The sequence below is a fragment of the Oncorhynchus gorbuscha genome, linkage group LG20 (genome assembly GCF_021184085.1).
Source record: "Oncorhynchus gorbuscha isolate QuinsamMale2020 ecotype Even-year linkage group LG20, OgorEven_v1.0, whole genome shotgun sequence".
NCBI classification, from domain to species: domain Eukaryota; kingdom Metazoa; phylum Chordata; class Actinopteri; order Salmoniformes; family Salmonidae; genus Oncorhynchus; species Oncorhynchus gorbuscha.
Genome location: NC_060192.1, coordinates 38,260,025 through 38,281,424, shown reverse-complemented (window position 1 = coordinate 38,281,424; position 21,400 = coordinate 38,260,025). Strand labels below are relative to the sequence as shown.

The 21,400-nt window shown below is 43.8% G+C and overlaps 1 protein-coding gene across 3 annotated transcripts; it reads left to right on the top strand.

The window, feature by feature from the left end:
* Nucleotides 1–1,177: 1,177 nt before the first annotated feature.
* On the top strand, nt 1,178–20,723 carry LOC124007407 (macrophage mannose receptor 1-like). 3 transcript variants are annotated; one of them, XM_046317936.1, is made up of 6 exons: nt 1,178–1,299; nt 2,585–2,644; nt 4,013–4,384; nt 4,773–5,141; nt 5,325–5,681; nt 18,936–20,723. In XM_046317936.1, exons 2-6 carry the CDS (start codon nt 2,608–2,610, stop codon nt 18,941–18,943), a joined length of 1,143 nt encoding a protein of 380 aa, XP_046173892.1. In that variant the 5' UTR covers nt 1,178–1,299; nt 2,585–2,607; the 3' UTR covers nt 18,944–20,723. The 3 variants fall into 3 exon arrangements, with proteins under 3 accessions (XP_046173892.1, XP_046173890.1, XP_046173891.1); XM_046317934.1 differs by lacking the exon at nt 18,936–20,723 and adding an exon at nt 14,535–14,663; XM_046317935.1 differs by lacking the exon at nt 18,936–20,723 and adding an exon at nt 14,535–14,663 and having other exon boundaries at nt 1,256–1,299; nt 2,606–2,644.
* Nucleotides 20,724–21,400: the final 677 nt, after the last annotated feature.

Sequence of the window (21,400 nt, the reverse complement as noted above, 5' to 3'; positions counted from 1 at the left end):
AATTTTGAGGCCTCTGTTATACACACACACACACACACACACACACACACACACACACACACACACACACACACACACACACACACACACACACACACACACACACACACACACACACACACACACACACACACACACACACACAAGCAGCACGAACAACAAGCCAAGGATAACTTTAAAAAGGCTTTGACTGATACCGTTCATCCCAAATAGCACCCTATTCTCTAATCCCTCTGGTCAAAAGTAGTGCACTAAATAGTGAATAGGGTTCCATTGGGCCTCTGGTCTAAAGTAGTGCACTAAATATATTGAATAGGGTTCCATAGGGCCTCTGGTCTAAAGTAGTGCACTAAATAGGGAATAGGATGCTACTTTTGGGATGCATCTATATTCGTATACAGTAGGCCACCAGGAGAACGGCTCTGCAGTCCTGCTGGTTTTACGTTGCATATGGTCTCTTTTTCCTGCACTGCAGTACTTAATGCAGCTGGTGGCCACACAAGATACTGACTGTTACTTTTGATCTTGACCCCCCCCCCTTTGTTCAGGGACAGGTTATTCCATTATTGTTTGTTTGTTTGTGGAACTTGTTCAGTTTATGTCTCAGTTGTTGAATCTTGTTATGTTCATACAGATATTTACAAGTTATGTTTGCTGAAAATAAACGCAGTTGACAGTGAGAGGACGTCATTACAGGATCTTATATGGTTCTGTTAGCGTCACCATGTCCTGGCGGTTACATAGTTCATTTGATTACTTGATGTGTGTGTGTGTGTGTGTGTGTGTGTGTGTGTGTGTGTGTGTGTGTGTGTGTGTGTGTGTGTGTGTGTGTGTGTGTGTGTGTGTGTGTGTGTGTGTGTGTGTGTGTGTGTGTGTGTGTGTGTGTGTGTGTGTGTGTGTGTGTGTGTGTGTGTACAAAGCGTATGTATGTGTGTATGTAGACAGTGTATGACAACAAGATAATAAACCTCTCATTCTTATTTTGCATGTTCCTCTGACACCAAACCTACAGATCTCAATATCAACCTAATAGAAGCGTTTATCACTAATCTCAACCTTGTAGTGTTCGACCTTCAACAGCTGTTCTTTAGTACCTAAATCTAACAATTCCTCTGATTAAACATAGTGACATCATGAAGATAAGGAGGAGGGGTTTAGTGACATCATGAAGATAAGGAGTAAGTGAAGGAGGAGGGGTTAAGTGACATGTATAACACACCTGTCTCAGAGAAGACAGAGCTACTCAGAGGGAGAGGGACAGCTGACAACAACCACGACAAACAACACCCACAACATCAGGTAACAGAGTCATTCAACAACACCATCAACATCAGGTAACAGAGTCCTTCAACAACACCATCAACATCAGGTAACAGTCATTCAACAACACCATCAACATCAGGTAACAGAGTCATTCAACAACACCATCAACAGCAGGTAACAGAGTCCTTCAACAACACCCACAACATCAGGTAACAGTCATTCAACAACACCATCAACATCAGGTAACAGAGTCCTTCAACAACACCATCAACATCAGGTAACAGAGTCCTTCAACAACACCATCAACATCAGGTAACAGAGTCATTCAACAACACCATCAACATCAGGTAACAGTCATTCAACAACACCATCAACATCAGGTAACAGAGTCATTCAACAACACCATCAACATCAGGTAACAGAGTCATTCAACAACACCATCAACATCAGGTAACAGAGTCATTCAACAACACCATCAACATCAGGTAACAGTCATTCAACAACACCATCAACATCAGGTAACAGAGTCATTCAACAACACCATCAACATCAGGTAACAGAGTCCTTCAACAACACCATCAACATCAGGTAACAGTCATTCAACAACACCATCAACATCAGGTAACAAAGTCATTCAACAACACCATCAACAGCAGGTAACAGAGTCCTTCAACAACACCATCAACATCAGGTAACAGTCATTCAACAACACCATCAACATCAGGTAACAGAGTCCTTCAACAACACCATCAACATCAGGTAACAGAGTCATTCAACAACACCATCAACATCAGGTAACAGAGTCCTTCAACAACACCATCAACATCAGGTAACAGAGTCCTTCAACATCAACATCAGGTAACATCAACATCAGGTAACAGAGTCATTCAACAACACCATCAACATCAGGTAACAGAGTGATTCAACAACACCATCAACATCAGGTAACAGAGTCCTTCAACAACACCATCAACATCAGGTAACAGAGTCATTCAACAACACCACCAAAAGCAGGTAACAGAGTCCTCTGTGTTTACATCAACAGAGTGAGATTATATAGCATAAATATATATTGTATATTATATTATGTCTATATATCTTTCTAATAAATGTTTACTGTAAATGTGTATAAAGCAATTATTCAGGAGAACAATTATGTTTTAAGTGAAATGGAAACACAAAATGTAATTTTAAACGATGGTGAATTCCCCCCCAACTGGTTATTTCAGATATGAAAACTGAGCATATTTGATCTCTCTAAACAGCAGATGTGGCCAACTTTAGGTTAATAGCCTTGTTGTGGATTGTGTGAATCCAATAGGTTTTCCTCTCCAATCTCCAGGCATGGACCAGTCTCTCTTCCTCATCCTGTTGTTCTCAGGTTGGTGTTTATTTCTGTGTCTGCTTCCATGTGTGTGTGTGCTCGTGTGTGTATGTGTGTGTGTGTGTGTGCGCGCCTGTGTGTGTTTGCGTCTCTGAGTGTTTGTCCGTGTGTGTGTGTGTGTGTGTCTGTGTGCGCGCCTGTGTGTGTATGCGTCTCTGAGTGTTTGTCCGTGTGTGCTGAACCCTAACTTGAGACCTGTGTGCAGAATTGACAGCAATATTATATACATACCAGTGGCCAGTTTATTAGGTATACCAGTGGCCAGTTTATTAGGTATACCAGTGGCCAGTTTATTAGGTATACCAGTGAACAGTTTATTAGGTATACCAGTGGGGCTGTCCATCCTCCTCCCATAATGTTGGTTTGTCCTCCACAGGGCTGTCCATCCTCCTCTCATAATGATGGTTTGTTCTCCACAGGGCTGTCCATCCTCCCCTCATAATGTTGGTTTGTCCTCCACAGGGCTGTCCATCCTCCTCTCATAATGTTGGTTTGTTCTCCACAGGGCTGTCCATCCTCCTCTCATAATGTTGGTTTGTTCTCTACAGGGCTGTCCATCCTCCTCTCATAATGTTGGTTTGTCCTCCACAGGGCTGTCCATCCTCCTCTCATAATGTTGGTTTGTCCTCCACAGGACTGTCCATCCTCCTCTCATAGTGATGGTTTGTTCTCCACGGGGCTGTCCATCCTCCTCTCATAGTGTTGGTTTGTCCTCCACAGGGCTGTCCATCCTCCTCTCATAATGTTGGTTTGTTCTCCACAGGGCTGTCCATCCTCCCCTCATAGTGTTGGTTTGTTCTCCACAGGGCTGTCCATCCTCCTCTCATAGTGTTGGTTTGTTCTCCACAGGGCTGTCCATCCTCCTCTCATAATGTTGGTTTGTTCTCCACAGGGCTGTCCATCCTCCTCTCATAATGTTGGTTTGTTCTCCACAGGGCTGTCCATCCTCCCCTCATAATGTTGGTTTGTTCTCCACAGGGCTGTCCATCCTCCCCTCATAGTGTTGGTTTGTTCTCCACAGGGCTGTCCATCCTCCTCTCATAATGTTGGTTTGTCCTCCACAGGGCTGTCCATCCTCCTCTCATAATGTTGGTTTGTCCTCCACAGGGCTGTCCATCCTCCTCTCATAATGTTGGTTTGTTCTCCACAGGGCTGTCCGTCCTCCTCTCATAATGATGGTTTGTTCTCCACAGGGCTGTCTATCCTCCTCTCATAGTGTTGGTTTGTTCTCCACAGGGCTGTCCATCCTCCCCTCATAGTGTTGGTTTGTTCTCCACAGGGCTGTCCATCCTCCCCTCATAGTGTTGGTTTGTTCTCCACAGGGCTGTCCATCCTCCTCTCATAGTGTTGGTTTGTTCTCCACAGGGCTGTCCATCCTCCCCTCATCCCTCCCTCATCAGTTCCACTTTGTGAACTTGATAAAGACCTGGACTGAAGCTCAGAGTTTCTGCAGACAGAACTACACTGACCTGGCCACCATAGATGATGACATGGCAGATATGAAGAAGCTCAATAACACATTATCAGCAGCTGGTTGGATAGAACCAGCCTGGATAGGGCTGTATAACAACATCTGGAAGTGGTCTCTGGGAGACGGAGAGTTAGAGGGGGAGGGGTTTTGGGCCCAAGGACAAACAAATATTGATCCCAACAGCAAAGATTTCTGTGTGTGTATGATGCAAAATGGGTCTTGGTTTAATAACAACTGTAACACGACATCGAATTTCATCTGCTATGGTGAGTTCCCATGTCCATTTATTTTCCATTTTTAATTTAACCTTTACCTAAATAGGCAAGTCAGTTCAGAACAAATTCTTATTTACAATGATGGCCTACCCTGGACAACGCTGGGCCAATTGTGTGCCGCCCTATAGGACTCCCCATCACGACCGGATGTAATGCAGCCTGTATTCGAACCAGGGACTGTAGTGATGCCTCTTGCACTGAGATGCAGTGGCTTAGAGCAAGAGGCGTCACTGCAGCACCTGCAATACCACATTTTTTTTATTCAGATAAGAGATTCAGATATGATTGAATTTTATAGTTTTTTTTAACAAATAGTTTATTTACAAACATTCATCTGTATTTATTTTGGTTATATCTTTTTTTTATTTTATTCAAATAGACAAAAATGCGACCAATAAGTACATTCACATCAATGAATCTAAGACTTGGAGTGATGCTCAGAGCTACTGTCGGGAGAAACACACAGACCTGGCCAGTGTGAGGAACACAACAGAGATGGAGGCAGTAAAGAGCATCTTGCTAAAACATGACAACAATCAAACATACAGAGCGTGGATTGGCCTGCATAATCCTCTTGGTGTCTGGAGGTGGTCCGACCAGAGTGGCTCCTCCTACAGAAACTGGGACTTAACAGAGCCGAATGGGGCAGGTGTGGGAAAGGAAGGATATTTCTGTGGAGAAGTAATATCGTCTGGAAAGTGGAACGATAAAGGATGTACTCACAAACAACCCTTTATTTGCAACGATGGTGAGCTGCCGACATAAAATCTCAATACAGATCTACATTTAACAATCAATATTACTGTAAAGTATTGATGAGACTGAACATTTTGGGTATGGGGTGGAGATTGGGGTGAATGTTGACTGAATAACATTACTTTTCCTTATTTTTCTTAGTGTGAGTTTCTGTGTCCCCCTCTTCTTCCTCCAGATGAACTGGTCCTGGTCTCAGAGAACAAGACGTGGTCAGAAGCCCTGTGGCGCTGCAGAGACCTGGACATGGAGCTGGTGGCTGCCCACAACCAGAACATCCAGCACTGGGTTCAACAGAAAGCCAAGAAGGCCTCCACTCCCTTCGTCTGGCTGGGCCTGAGGTACACCTGCACCCTGGACTTCTGGTTCTGGGTCAATGGAGAAGAGTCCTGCTACCACAACTGGGCTGTCGGGGAGGGCTACAACACCATTAAGGAGCAGTGTGGGAACACGGGGGCCATACAGAGAGACGGGGGACAGTGGGTCGGCAAGTCTGAGACTGAGAGATTCAACTTCATCTGCAGCAACAGTACTGGTGAGATTTGATCTCTTTGTTTTGATGTGTTGAATATCAATTCAATTCAAGGGGCTTTATTGGCATGGGAAACATGTGTTAACATTGCCAAAGCAAGTGAGGTAGATAATATATAAAGTGAAATAAACAGTAAAAATTAACAGTAAACATCACACATACAGAAGTTTCAAAACAATAAAGACATTACAAATGTCATATTATATATATATGCATACAGTGTTTTAACAATGTACAAATGGTAAAGGACACAAGATAAAATGAATAAGCATAGATATGGGTTGTATTTACAATCGTGTGTGTTCTTCACTGGTTGCCCTTTTCTCATGGCAACGGGTCACAAATCTTGCTGTAATCACCTGCTGTGATGGCACACCGTGGAATTTCACCCAGTAGATATGGGAGTTTATCTAAATTGGATTTGTTTTCGAATTCTTTGTGGATCTGTGTAATCTGAGGGAAATATGTCTCTCTAATATGGTCATACATTGGGCAGGAGGTTAGGAAGTTCAGATCAGTTTCCACCTCATTTTGTGGGCAGTGAGCACATAGCCTGTCTTCTCTTGAGATCCATGTCTGCCTACGGTGGCCTTTCTCAATAGCAAGGCTATGCTCACTGAGTCTGTACATAGTCAAAGCTTTCCTTAATTTTGGGTCAGTCACAGTGGTCAGGTATTCTGCCGCTGTGTACTCTCTGTGTAGGGCCAAATAGCATTCTAGTTTGCTCTGTTTTTTTGTTAATTCTTTCCAATGTGTCAAGTAATTATCTTTTTGTTTTCTCATGATTTGGTTGGGTCTAATTGTGCTGCTGTCCTGGGGCTCTGTAGGGTGTGTTTGTGTTCGTGAACAGAACCCCAGGACCAGCTTGCTTAGGGGACTCTTCTCCAGGTTCGTCTCTCTGTAGGTGATGGCTTTGTTGTGGAAGGTTTGTGAATCGCTTCCTTTTAGGTGGTAATAGAATTTAACGGCTCTTTTCTGCATTTTGATAATTAGTGGGTATCGGCCTAATTCTGCTATGCATGCATTATTTGGTGTTCTACGTTGTACACGGAGGATATTTTTGCAGAAGTCTGCGTGTAGAGTCTCAATTTAGTGTTTGTCCCATTTTGTGAAGTCTTGGTTGGTGAGCGGACCCCAGATCTCACAACCATAAAGGGCAATGGGCTCTATGACTGATTCAAGTATTTTTAGCCAAATCCTAAATGGTATGTTGAAATTTATGTTTTGATGGCATAGAATGCCCTTCTTGCCTTGTCTCTCAGATCGTTCACAGCTTTGTGGAAGTTACCTGTGGCGCTGATGTTTAGGCCAAGGTATGTATAGTTTTTTGTGTGCTCTAGGGCAACAGTGTCTAGATGGAATTTGTATTTGTGGTCCTGGTGACTGGACCTTTTTTGGAGCACCATTATTTTGGTCTTACTGAGATTTACTGTCAGGGCCCAGGTCTGACAGAATCTGTGCATAAGATCTAGGTGCTGCTGTAGGCCCTCCTTGGTTGGTGACAGAAGCACCAGATCATCAGAAAACAGCAGACATTTGACTTCGGATTCTAGTAGGGGGAGGCCGGGTGCTGCAGACTTTTATAGTGCCCGCGCCAATTCGTTGATATATATTTTGAAGAGGGTGGGGCTTAAGCTGCATCCCTGTCTAACCCCATGACCATGTGTGAAGAAATTTGTGTTTTTTTGCCAATTCTAACCGCACACTTGTTGTTTATGTACATGGATTTTATAATGTCGTATGTTTTACCCCCAACACCACTTTCCATCAGTTTGTATAGCAGGCCCTCATGCCAAATTGAGTCAAATGCTTTTTTGAAATCAACAATGCATGAGAAGATGTTGCCTTTGTTTTGGTTTGTTTGGTTGTCAATTAGGGTGTGCAGGGTAAATACATGGTCTGTTGTACGGTAATCTGGTAAAAAGCCAATTTGACATTTGCTCAGTACATTGTTTTCATTGAGGAAGTGTACGAGTCTGCTGTTAATGATAATGCAGGGGATTTTCCCAAGGTTACTGTTGACGCATATTCCACTGTAGTTATTGGGGTCAAATTTGTCTCCACTTTTGTGGATTGGGGTGATCAGTCCTTGGTTCCAAATATTGGGGAAGATGCCAGAGCTAAGGATGATGTTAAAGAGTTTTAGTATAGCCAATTGGAATTTGTTGTCTGTATATTTGATAATTTCATTGAGGATACCATCAACCCCACAGGCCTTTTTGGGTTGGAGGGTTTCTATTTTGTCCTGTAACTCATTCAATGTAATTGGAGAATCCAGTGGGTTCTGGTAGTCTTTAATAGTTGATTCTAAGATCTGTATTTGATCATGTATATGTTTTTGCTCCTTATTCTTTGTTATAGAGCCAAAAAGATTGGAGAAGTGGTTTACCCATACATCTCCATTTTGGATAGATAATTCTTTGTGTTGTTGTTTGTTTAGTGTTTTCCAATTTTCCCAGAAGTGGTTAGAGTCTATGGATTCTTCAATTACATTGAGCTGATTTCTGATATGCTGTTCCTTCTTTTTCCGTAGTGTATTTCTGTATTGTTTTAGTGATTCACCATAGTGAAGGTTTTCTGGGTCTCTATGTTTTTGGTTGGACAGGTTTCTCAATTTCTTTCTTAGATTTTTGCATTCTTCATCAAACCATTTGTCATTGTTGTTAATTTTCTTCGGTTTTCTACTTGAGATTTTTAGATTTGATAGGGAAGCTGAGAGGTCAAATATACTGTTAAGATTTTCTACTGCCAAGTTTTGTCATGTTTTGTCTTAGATTGTCTTGTCATTTTGCTTTTCCCTCTGTTCATTTTCCCCCTGCTGGTCTTTTTAGGTTCGTTCCCCTTTTTCTCTCTCCCTTCCTCTCTCTCTTCTCTCTATCGTTCCGTTCCTGCTCCCAGCTGTTCCTATTCCCCTAATCAATCATTTAGTCTTCCCACACCTGTTCCTTATCTTTTCCCCTGATTAGAGTCCCTATTTCTTCCCTTGTTTTCCGTTCCTGTCCTGTCAGATCCTTGTCTATTGTTCACCGTGCTGTGTCTGTGTATCGCCCTGTCGTGTCGTGTTTCCCTCAGATGCTGCGTGGAGAGCAGGTGTCTGAGTCTGCTAGGTTCAAGTGCCTTCCCGAGGCAACCTGCAGTTCTTGATCGAGTCTCCAGTCTGTTCTCGTCATTACGAGTGGAATTATGTCTTATGTTTGTAGAATTACTTTACTGGATTAAAGACTCTGTTTTCGCCAAGTCGCTTTTGGGTCCTCATTCACCTGCATGACAGAAGGATCCGACCAAAGAATGGACCCAGCGACTACAGACGTTCGTAACACTGCCGTCGAGATCCAAGGAGCCATGCTCGGCAGACACGAGCAGGAATTGTCTGCTGCTCGCCATGCCGTGGAGAACCTGGCCGCTCAGGTTTCCGACCTCTCTGGACAGTTCCAGAGTCTTCGTCTCGTGCCACCTGTTACTTCCTGGCCTGCCGAGCCTCCGGAACCTAGGGTTAATAACCCACCTTGCTACTCCGGGCAGCCCACGGAGTGCCGCTCCTTTCTCACCCAGTGTGATATTGTGTTCTCTCTCCAACCCAACACATACTCTAGCGAGAGAGCTCGGGTTGCTTACGTCATTTCACTCCTTACTGGCCGGGCTCGAGAGTGGGGCACAGCTATCTGGGAGGCAAGGGCTGATTGTTCAAACAATTACCAGAACTTTAAAGAGGAGATGATTCGGGTTTTTGACCGTTCAGTTTTTGGTAGGGAGGCTTCTAGGGCCCTGGCTTCCCTATGCCAAGGTGATCGATCCATAACGGATTACTCTATAGAGTTTCGCACTCTTGCTGCCTCTAGTGACTGGAACGAGCCGGCGCTGCTCGCTCGTTTTCTGGAGGGACTCCACGCAGTGGTCAAAGATGAGATTCTCTCTCGGGAGGTTCCTTCCAGTGTGGACTCTTTGATTGCTCTCGCCATCCGCATAGAACGACGGGTAGATCTTCGTCACCAAGCTCGTGGAAGAGAGCTCGCGTCAACGGTGTTTCCCTGCTCCGCATCGCAACCATCTCCCTCCTCTGGCTCAGAGACTGAGCCCATGCAGCTGGGAGGTATTCGCATCTCGACTAAGGAGAGGGAGCGGAGGATCACCAACCGCCTGTGCCTCTATTGCGGATTTGATGGACATTTTGTCAATTCATGTCCAGTAAAAGGCCAGAGCTCATCAGTAAGCGGAGGGCTACTGGTGAGCGCTACTACTCAGGTCTCTTCATCTAGATCCTGTACTACTATGTCGGTCCATCTACGCTGGACCGGTTCGGGTGCTACATGCAGTGCCTTGATTGACTCGGGGGCTGAGGGTTGTTTCATGGACGAAGCATGGGCTCGGAAACATGACAAGTTTACACCTTCACTATTACAGTGGAACATTTCACCCAGGAAATTATCTAAAAGGGATTGAATTTGTTGTTGCCTAATTGTTTTTTGGTAGGTTTCCAAACTGCATTCCTTCCATCTATAGCATTTCTTAATGTTACTCAGTTCCTTTGGCTTTGATGCCTCATGATTGAGTATTGCTCTGTTTAAGTAGACTGTGATTTTGCTGTGGTCTGATAGGGGTGTCAGTGGGCTGACTGTGAACGCTCTGAGAGACTCTGGGTTGAGGTCAGTGATAAAGTAGTCTACAGTACTACTGCCAAGAGATGAGCTATAGGTGTACCTACCATAGGAGTCCCCTCGAAGCCTACCATTGACTATGTACATACCCAGGATGTAACAGAGCTATAGGTGTACCTACCATAGGAGTCCGCTCGAAGCCTACCATTGACTATGTACATACCCAGGATGTAACAGAGCTATAGGTGTACCTACCATAGGAGTCCCCTCGAAGCCTACCATTGACTATGTACATTCCCAGCTTGCGACAGACCTGCAGGAGTTGTGACCCGTTTTTGTTGGTTATGTTGTCATAGTTGTGCCTAGAGGGGCATATGTGGGAGGGAATGCTGTCACCTCCAGGCAGGTGTTTGTCCCCCTGTGTGCTGAGGGTGTCAGGTTCTTGTCCGGTTCTGGCATTTAGGTCGCCACAGGCTAGTACATGTCCCTGGGCCTGGAAATGATTGATTTCCCCCTCCAGGATGGAGAAGCTGTCTTCATTAAAATATGGGGATTCTAGTGGGGGGATATAAGTAGCACACAGGAGGACATTTTTCTCTGTTAGGATAATTTCCTTTTGAATTTCTAGCCAAATGTAGAATGTTCCTGTTTTGATTAATTTAATGGATTGAGTTAGGTCTGCTCTATACCAAATTAGCATACCCTCTGAGTCCCTTCCCTGTTTCACACCTGGTAGTTTGGTGGATGGGACTACCAGCTCTCTGTAACCTAGAGGGCAACCAGTTGGTCTGTCTCCTCTATACCAGGTTTCTTGCAGGATGACAATGTCTGTATTACCGATTTCTTTGGTGAAGTCTGGGTTTCTGCTCTTTAGGCCAAAGGCAGATGACCTCAGGCCTTGGATATTCCAAGATGATATAGTGAAGACTTTTTGTTCCAGAGTGTCCAATGTTGTTGGTCGTGGTTTGGCCTCAGGCCAGTAAGTGTGAGCAGAGCTTGCTGAGCATCTGGTACATGCCATTGGCTTGGGCGAGTGTGAGAGTGGGGGTTGGGACTGTTTGCCCGCTCACTACCTGGGTGTATGTGTGGCTTCCATGTTGAAACCCTCTTTGCGGGGGTGGGGTGCATGGGGTGGGCAGGAGTGGCATAGCTCTGATCTGAGGGGGCCTAAATGGGGTGTGGGCATGGTTGACGTGGGGGGGTGTTGATTGGTTGGGGTGGGGGTGTGGATGTGTCTGGGTGTGCTGTGGTCTGGATGTAATTCCTCTTGGCGTGGGTCCTCTATGTGTAGGTCCAGGGGGGGGTCCTGCAGGTCTGGGAGGGTGTCTCGCTGGTCTGGGTGGGATGTCTATTGATCTGTTGCTCCTGTGTGAAGTGTTGGGGATACGTTTGAGAGCGATGTCCTTTAGAGTTCGGGCAAAGGTGGGCACTGCTGCCTTGTAGAGGTGGACCTGGTCATAGAGGCTGTTCAAGTCCAGGGTGGAGTGGTGGGCCAGGAAAACATTTGGTTTTGAGGCACAGTCACGGGAAATACTTGCGTTTACCCGCTGTATTGTGGCAGGGTGGAAGTCTTTTCGTGGTAGCAGGTTGGAGATAACCACTTGTGCGTTGGGGAAAGTAGAAGAAGCCTTTTCAATCACTCCCTTCAGTGCTGTGGCCACCCTTTCCTGCTGTGCTCTCAGGTCGTTTGTGACTGTGTGTATTATTATGTGGCTGGGTGAGCCTAGTTGGTCCTCAGACAGAAGGTCGAGGGCGCGCTGGGTGTTTGGACACCAGAGTTTAGAAACACTGTGTTTGGGAATAATTTTTTAAAATTCTATATATTTCCCATTTGAGTCCATAAGTAGTACAATCTGTGTCTTGTGTTTGTCCTCAGTGGGTGTGGGGGCGTTGTCAGAAGAGGGGGTGACAGAGGGGGGTGCTCAGAGGGGGTGAGAGCCGCTGGACTTGGGGTTCTTCATTTGTCTGTTGTGCTGTGATGTTGACTCTATGGTCAGGGTCTGGTGTGGACTGTTCTGCTGTGGTGTCAAGACTTTTGTCGGGTGCTGAGGTGGGCTGTTCTGCTGGCTTCTCTGTGGGGGTGGCCACCTGCAGATATGTCTGTCTCCACCTCCAGCATTCCGGGCCTGGTTAAGGGGGTGTTGTTGTGCTGGACTGTTGTCTGGGTCTGTGCTGACTGAAGTGTAATCACCTGCTGTTCCAGCTCCACCTGCCTTACCTCCAGCTGGGTGAATTTGTCCTTCATTTCAATGACGGAGTGGTAATCTGTGCTGGGAGGTTGACTCTCCGTTGGGGGTTACTCGTCTGTGGGGTTACATAATGAAGAGGTCTGGTCTGACCCGCTCAGGGTGGGGGTATCTTTATCAAGGGAGAGCTTCTCCTGCTGGGCTAATTCTTTGATTAGGTGAAAGTCCAGCTGAAACTGTTTGGGGTTACCCTGTACCATTACTGTTCCGGACTTATAGATATTTATATTACCTGACTCAGAGTCCTCGTTATCAAGTATTCTGAGTTTCCACCCCTCATTAACCCCCGCTCTCTTAACCTCTTGCTCCTTCCTGGCATGCAGGCGTCCCATCTAGAGCTCTGGAAATGCAAATGCGCTACGCTAAATGCTAATAGTATTAGTTAAAACTCAAACGTTCATTAAAATACACATGCAGGGTATTGAATTAAAGCTACACTCATTGTGAATCCAGGCAACAAGTCAGATTTTTAAAATGCTTTTCGGCGAAAGCATGAGAAGCTATTATCTGATAGCATGTAACACCCCAAAAGACCCGCAGGGGACATAAACAAAATAATTAGCATAGTCGGCGCTACACAAACCGCACAAATAATATATAAAACATTCATTACCTTTGACCATCTTCTTCGTTGGCACTCCTAGATGTCCCATAATCACTATTGGGTCTTTTTTTGGATTAAATCGGTCCATATATAGCCTAGATATCGATCTTTGAAGACTGTGTGATAAACAAAAAAAAATAGCGTCTTATAACGTAACGTCATTTTTTTAAATTAAAAAAGTCGACGATAAACTTTCACAAAACACTTCGAAATACTTTTGTAATGCAACTTTAGGTATTAGTAAACGTTAATAAGCGATCAAATTAATCACGAGACGAAGTGTTTTCTATAGGGGTCCGTCTTGAAATACTGTCCGTGTATTTCTCAACCAAAATATCCGGTCGGAGACCTGAAGAAAAAGCCTGTCTCTTGTTCGTTTGACCAAGAAACAAAGAATTGGCAAATGACAAGAATGTTGACATCGTGTGGAAGCTGTAGGTACTGCAACCTCAGCCCTATTTAATGTCGTTCGCCCATAACAATTGGTTGAAGCGGCGGATGGATATATTTTTCCACTTTCAGTGATCAGATTTTCCTGCACTTTTCGATGAAACGCACGTTCTGTTATAGTCACAGCCGTGATTTAACCAGTTTTATAAACGTCTGAGTGTTTTCTATCCACACATACTAATGATATGCATATACTATATTCCTGGCATGAGTAGCAGGGCGCTGAAATGTTGCACGATTTTTAACAGAATGTTCGAAAAAGTAGGGGGTAGGAGTAACAGGTTAACAGAGGGGTAGTGTGCTAATATAGCACTGTGCCATGCCAGGGGATGGTTTGTGTGGAAGATAAGGTTGCTGATGTTCCCATGTTTGTAATAGTCAGCAAAAAGTGTCTCTTGATTTTCCGTAAGGAGCTTCATTTTGTAATCTTTTCTTGCTTTATCATTCTTTACATGCACAGGGTACTGTATTTTAATTACCTCTGAACAGCGGGAGGGAGCTTCTAAGGGCTCTCCATTTGGTTGGGGTAGACTGTGTGACTCTCCTGCCATTGTTGGGCTAATGGGCTTTGACACTTCAAACTTGACACGTCAGTGCTAGTTGAAGTTGTATCAAGCTTGGCAGAATTATGTTAGAATTCAGTCCTTATAAAGTAATGTTGTGTATTTTTCTTCTTGGCATTTGGAGATAAAATATAGTTTCAGACTAAACATTACTCACTCAGTTCCAGGTTGGATGGTGTTTTCAGGTTTCTGTTGTTTTCCAGAGAATTTGCTGTATAGAGAAATACATCTTGGTAGTTGTGAACCTTCCAGGTGATTCCGTAATTCCGTCCAAAATCAGGTTGTAGGTTTTAAGTTTTGATTTGAAGTGGGGGTTATGTTGTAGAGGGTAGAATCCAGTATGTGTTCCTGACAAAAAATTCCAAGTTTATCTAACTCCTAATCTATCTTCTTTAAAGAAAATGCTGAAAAATGCAGGAGCTCATCTGATCGTGACCTCATCTGATCGTGACCTCATCTGATCGTGACCTCTGCTCTGCTCTGCTATCTGCTATCTCTCTCTCTCTCTCTCTCTCTCTCTCTCTCTCTCTCTCTCTCTCTCTCTCTCTCTCTCTAAATATTACACTCACAAAAGTTTCAGAGGAATAGAGGAATAGAAGGATAGAGACATTTCAGATGTCATATTATGGCTTTGTACAGTGTTGCAACAATGTGCAAATAGTTAAAGTACAAAAACATAAATAAACATAAATATGTGTTGTATTTACAATGGTGTTTGTTCTTCATTAGTTGCCCTTTTCCTTTGTGCAACAGGTCACAAATGTTGCTGATTTGATGGCACACTGTGGTATTTCACCCAGTAGACGTGAGAGTTTATTGTATTTTAATAATGTGGGTCTGTGTAATCTGAGGCAAACATGTGTCACTGATATGGTCATTCATTTGACAGGAGGTCAGGAAGTGCAGCTCAGTTTCCACCTCATTTTGTGGACAGTCTGCACAGTCTCAATAGCAAGGCTACGCTCACTGAGTCTGTACATAATCAAAGCTTTCGTTAATAATGGGTCAGTCATTGTGGTCAGGAATTCTGCCACTGTCTGCTCTCTGTTTAGGGTCAAATAGCATTCTTGCATTCTTGTTTTTTGGTAAATTCTTTCCAATGTGTCAAGGGCCCAGGTCTATCTTCTTGTTTTCTCACAATTTGGTTGGGTCTAATTGTGTCCTGGGGCTCTGTGGGGTCTTTTTGTGCTTGTAAAAGAAGGGGACTTAGGGGACTCTTACGATCTGTTGGTGATGGCGTTGTTCTACGTTGTACACTGAGAGTGATAATAATTCTACATGCAAAGTCTCAATTTGGTGTTTGTTCCATTTTGTGAATTCCTGGTTGGTGAGCGGACCCCAGACCTCATGAGCATAAAGGGCAAAAGGGTTCTATAACTGATTCTAATATTTTTGGCCAGATCCTAATTGGGATGTCGAAGTTTATGTTCCTTTTGAAGACGTAGAGGGCCCTACTTGGCTCTCATATCGTTCACAGATTTGTAGAAGTCACCTGTTGCGCTGATGTTTAGGCCGAGGTATGTATAGTTTTTTTGTGAGCTCTCGGGCAACGGTGTCTAGATATAATTTGTATTTGTGGTCCTGACAACTGGACCTTTATTAGAATAATATAATTTTTGTCTGAGATTTACTGTCAGGTCCCAGGTCTGTCAGGGCCCAGGTCTGTCAGGTCCCAGGTCTGTCAGGTCCCAGGCCTGTCAGGTCTCAGGTCTGTCAGGGCCCAGGTCTGTCAGGTCCCAGGTCTGTCAGGGCCCAGGTCTGTCAGGGCCCAGGCCTGTCAGGTCCCAGGTCTGTCAGGGCCCAGGCCTGTCAGGGCCCAGGTCTGACAGAATATGTGCAGAAAATCTACAGTACCTGTCAGAAGTTTGGACAGACCTACTCATTCAAGGGTTTTTCTTTATTTAAACTATTTTCTACATTGTAGAATAATAGTGAAGACATCACAACTATGAAAAAACAGCAAAGTAGTGCGACACAAACAACAACAGTTACACGTGGAATAAACAAACACACAGCCAATAATACAGTGGAAAAAGTGTGCAAATGAGGTAGGATAAGGGAGGTAAGGCATTCAATAGGCAATGGTGGCAAAATAATTACAATGTGATAGATGTGCAGAAGATGAGTGTGCCAATAAAGATACTGAGGTGTGAAGGAGCAAAATAAATAACAGTATGGGGATGAGGTAGTTGGATGGGGTATTTACAGATGGGCTATCTACAGGTGCAGCGATCTGTGAGCTGCTCTGACGTGTGGTGCTTCATTTGGGATAGATGGGGTGCCCATCTCAACAACATCCAGTGAAACTGCAGAACGCGAAATTCAAAATACAAAAATCATGCTATGCAACATTCATGAAAATACAAGTGTCTTACATCATTTAAAATCTTAACTTCTTGTTAATCCACTTTGTCAGATTTCAAAAGGCTTCGCTTCGAAAGCATACCATGTCATTATGTGAGGACAGCGCCCTGCATACAAAAGCATCAAACCAGCAGAGGCGTCACAAAAGTCAGAAATAGCGATAAGAAAAATCACTTACCTTTGAAGATATTCCTTTTTTTATTATCATAAGGGTCCCATCTACAAAACAAATGGTTGTTTTACTCGATAAAGTCCTTCTTGATATCCCAAAAAAAGTCAGTTTAGTTGTCGTGTTTGATTCAGTAATCCCGTTCCACTCGTTCACTCGTTCAACACGCAGACAAAGGAATCCCAAAAGTTACCGATAAACTCCATCCAAACAAGTCAAACAACATTTCTAATCAATCCTCAGGTAATAATATGTAAATAAACGATACAATTTAAGACGGAGAACAGTGTGTTCAATAGCGGAGATAAATAACGAGGTGCGCGTCCTCATCCACGTCCTCATCCACGCCCTCATCCACGTCCTCATCCACGTCCTCATCCACGCCCTCATCCACGCCCTCATCCACGTCCTCATCCACGTCCTCATCCACGCCCTCATCCACGTCCTCATCCACATCCTCATCCACGTCCTCATCCACGCCCTCATCCACGTCCTCATGCACGTCCTCATCCACGCCCTCATCCACGCCCTCATCCACGTCCTCATCCACGTCCTCATCCACGCCCTCATCCACGTCCTCATCCACGTCCTCATCCACGCCCTCATCCACGTCCTCATCCACGTCCTCATCCACGCCCTCATCCACGTCCTCATCCACGCGCGCCTCAAGACTACAACCCAAATGAGAGCCACCTTGAAAACTACACATTTGAGCGAATTCTTCAAGCCTGAAACCTTTTCTAAAGACTGTTGACATCTAGTGGAAGCCATAGGAACTGCAATCTGTGAGCACTTCCTTTGAATATACCATAGACAAGCATTTCAATGGGTGGTGACCTGAAAAAACATTTCTGGATGGATTTCTCCTCGGGTTTTCGCCTGCCGTATAAGTTCTCACAAACACACACACACACACACACACACACACACACACACACACACACACACACACACACACACACACACACACACACACACACACACACACACACACACACACACACACACACACACACACACACACACACACACACACACACACATTATTTTAAGAGTTTTAGAAACTTCACAGTGTTTTCTATCCAATACTACCAATTATATGCATATCTTTCTAGCTTCTGGCCTGAGTAACAGACAGTTAACTTTGGGCATGTCAGTCATCCGAACTTCCGAATACTGCCCCCTAGGCTTAAGAAGTTAAAGTTAGTGAGGCAGATATGAGACTCCAGCTTCATAGATGTTCCAGTCATTGGCAGCAGAGAACTGAAAGGAAAGGGGTCCATAGGAGGAATTGGCTTTAGGGGTGAGCTGTGAATTATATCTGCTGGAGTGCGTGCTACAGGTGGGTGATGATATGGTGACCAGTGAGCTGAGATAAGGTGGGATGTTACCTAGCAAAGATGTATAGATGACCTGGAGCCAGTGGGTTTGGCGACCAATATGAAGCGAGGGCCAGCCAACGAGAGCATACAGGTCGCAGTGGTGGTAGTATCTTGTGCTTTAGTGAATTGGTGAAAAACCGGACTGTGATAGACTGTGATAGACTGTGTCCAATTTGCAGAGTAGAGTGTTGGGGGCTATTTTGTAAATGACATTGCCAAAGTCAAGGATCGGAAGGATAGTCAGTTTTACGAGGGTATGTTTGGCAGCATAAGTGAAGGACGCTTTGTTGCAAAATAGGAAGCTGATTCTAGATTTAAGTTTGGATTGGAGATGCTTAATGTGAGTCTGTAAGGAAAGTTTACAATCTAACCAGACACCTAGGTAATTGTAATTGTCCACATATTCAGAAGTCAGAACCGTCCAGAGTCGTGATGCTGGATGGGCATGCAGGTGTGGGCAGCGATCGGTTGAAAAGCATTCATTTAGTTTTACTTGGATTTAAGAGCAGTTGGAGGCCTCGGAAGGAGAGTTGTAGCGCATTGTATTTCCTGATGTTCTCCCTCATGTGAAATGTATTTCCTAATATTCTCTCTCTCTCTCTCTCTCTCTCTCTCTCTCTCTCTCTCTCTCTCTCTCTCTCTCTCTCTCTCTCTCTCAAGCTCTCCTGAAATGTGTTTCCTGATATTATCTCTCTCTCTCTCTCTCTCTCTCTCTCTCTCTCTCTCTCTCTCTCTCTCTCTCTCTCTCTCTCTCTCTCTCTCTCTCTCTCTCTCTCTCTCTCTCTCTCTCTCTCTCTCTCTCTCTCTCTCTCTCTCTCTCTCTCATATTAAATGTTTTTCATGATATTCTTTTACAGTATTATATCCTTTGTTCTCTAATCCAGATTACTAGGACCAGAGCCTGTTCTCTGGACCAGCTGAACCCTACAGTCCAACACATTGTTCCAGAAACTGCTCTGTAGAACAGCTAAACCCAACAGCCCAGCACATTGTTCCAGACCAATCTCTGTAGACCAGCTGAACCCAATAGCTCAACACATTGTTACAGATCCTGCTCTGTAGACCAGCTGAACACTACAGTCCAGAATGTTCCAAACCCTGTTCTGTAGACCAGCTGAACCCTACAGTCCAGAATGTTCCAGACCCTGCTCTGTAGACCAGCTGAACCCTACAGTCCAGAATGTTCCAGATATACATCATACAAAGGTGATGGATACTCATTATTTTAAATAAATATTTGTATTTGTTTACAGTGAGCTCCAAAAGTATTGGGACAGTAACAAATGTTTAGTAGTTTTGGCTCTGTACTCCAACATTTTCATTGCATGTTAGGAATATGGGACCAAATATTTAGCTTTTGACTATTTTAGTACATATTGAAGTGAATTTGTCCCAATACTTTTGGTCCACTAAAATGGGGACTATGTTCAAAAACTGCTGTCATTTCTAAACGATTAACCCGATATGGATGAAATTACTGACTGTCTGAACTTTAACCTCATACTCATTGTATTATTAGAGATCCAAAGTGCTGGAGTACAGAGCCAGAAAAACAAACATAGTGTCACTGCCCCGATACTGTTGGAGCTCACTGGAAATAAACCATAGAGCTATGTAGAGCTCACTGGAAATAAACCATAGAGCTATGTAGAGCTCACTGGAAATAAACCATAGAGCTATGTAGAGCTCACTGGAAATAAACCATAGAGCTATGTAGAGCTCACTGGAAATAAACCACAGAGCTATGTAGAGCTCACTGGAAATAAACCATAGAGCTATGTAGAGCTCACTGGAAATAAACCATAGAGCTATGTAGAGCTCACTGGAAATAAACCATAGAGCTATGTAGAGCTCACTGGAAATACAACATAGAGCTATGTAGAGCTCACTGGAAATAAACCATAGAGCTATGTAGAGCTCACTGGAAATAAACCATAGAGCTATGTAGAGCTCACTGGAAATAAACCATAGAGCTATGTAGAGCTCACTGGAAATAAACCATAGAGCTATGTAGAGCTCACTGGAAATAAACCATAGAGCTACGTAGAGCTCACTGGAAATAAACCATAGAGCTATGTAGAGCTCACTGGAAATAAACCATAGAGCTACGTAGAGCTCACTGGAAATAAACCATAGAGCTATGTAGAGCTCACTGGAAATAAATCATAGAGCTACGTAGAGCTCACTGGAAATAAACCATAGAGCTATGTAGAGCTCACTGGAAATAAACCATAGAGCTATGTAGAGCTCACTGGAAATAAACCATAGAGCTATGTAGAGCTCATTGGAAATAAACCATAGAGCTATGTAGAGCTCACTGGAAATAAACCATAGAGCTATGTAGAGCTCACTGGAAATAAACCATAGAGCTATGTAGAGCTCACTGGAAATAAACCATAGAGCTATGTAGAGCTCACTGGAAATAAACCATAGAGCTATGTAGAGCTCACTGGAAATAAAACATAGAGCTATGTAGAGCTCACTGGAAATAAAACATAGAGCTATGTAGAGCTCACTGGAAATAAACCATAGAGCTATGTAGAGCTCACTGGAAATAAACCATAGAGCTATGTAGAGCTCACTGGAAATAAACCATAGAGCTATATAGAGCTCACTGGAAATAAAACATAGAGCTATGTAGAGCTCACTGGAAATAAACCATAGAGCTACGTAGATCTCACTGGAAATAAACCATAGAGCTATGTAGAGCTCACTGGAAAAACCATAAACCACTGGAAATAAACCATAGAGCTACGTAGAGCTCACTGGAAATAAACCATAGAGCTATGTAGAGCTCACTGGAAATAAATCATAGAGCTACGTAGAGCTCACTGGAAATAAACCATAGAGCTATGTAGAGCTCACTGGAAATAAACCATAGAGCTATGTAGAGCTCACTGGAAATAAACCATAGAGCTATGTAGAGCTCATTGGAAATAAACCATAGAGCTATGTAGAGCTCACTGGAAATAAACCATAGAGCTATGTAGAGCTCACTGGAAATAAACCATAGAGCTATGTAGAGCTCACTGGAAATAAACCATAGAGCTATGTAGAGCTCACTGGAAATAAACCATAGAGCTATGTAGAGCTCACTGGAAATAAACCATAGAGCTATGTAGAGCTCACTGGAAATAAAACATAGAGCTATGTAGAGCTCACTGGAAATAAACCATAGAGCTATGTAGAGCTCACTGGAAATAAACCATAGAGCTATGTAGAGCTCACTGGAAATAAACCATAGAGCTATATAGAGCTCACTGGAAATAAAACATAGAGCTATGTAGAGCTCACTGGAAATACAACATAGAGCGACATAGAGCTCTCTGGAAATAAAACATAGAGCTAT

What these genes read in the sequence shown, in the direction of transcription:
- LOC124007407 (XM_046317934.1), top strand. Translation starts at nt 2,608, where the DNA reads ATGGACCAGTCTCTCTTCCTCATCCTGTTGTTCTCAG. An exon ending in CCTCATCCTGTTGTTCTCAG is followed by an intron (nt 2,645 to 4,012) that starts GTTGGTGTTTAT and finishes TGTTCTCCACAG; the next exon opens with GGCTGTCCATCCTCCCCTCA. An exon ending in ACCCTTTATTTGCAACGATG is followed by an intron (nt 5,142 to 5,324) that starts GTGAGCTGCCGA and finishes TTCTTCCTCCAG; the next exon opens with ATGAACTGGTCCTGGTCTCA.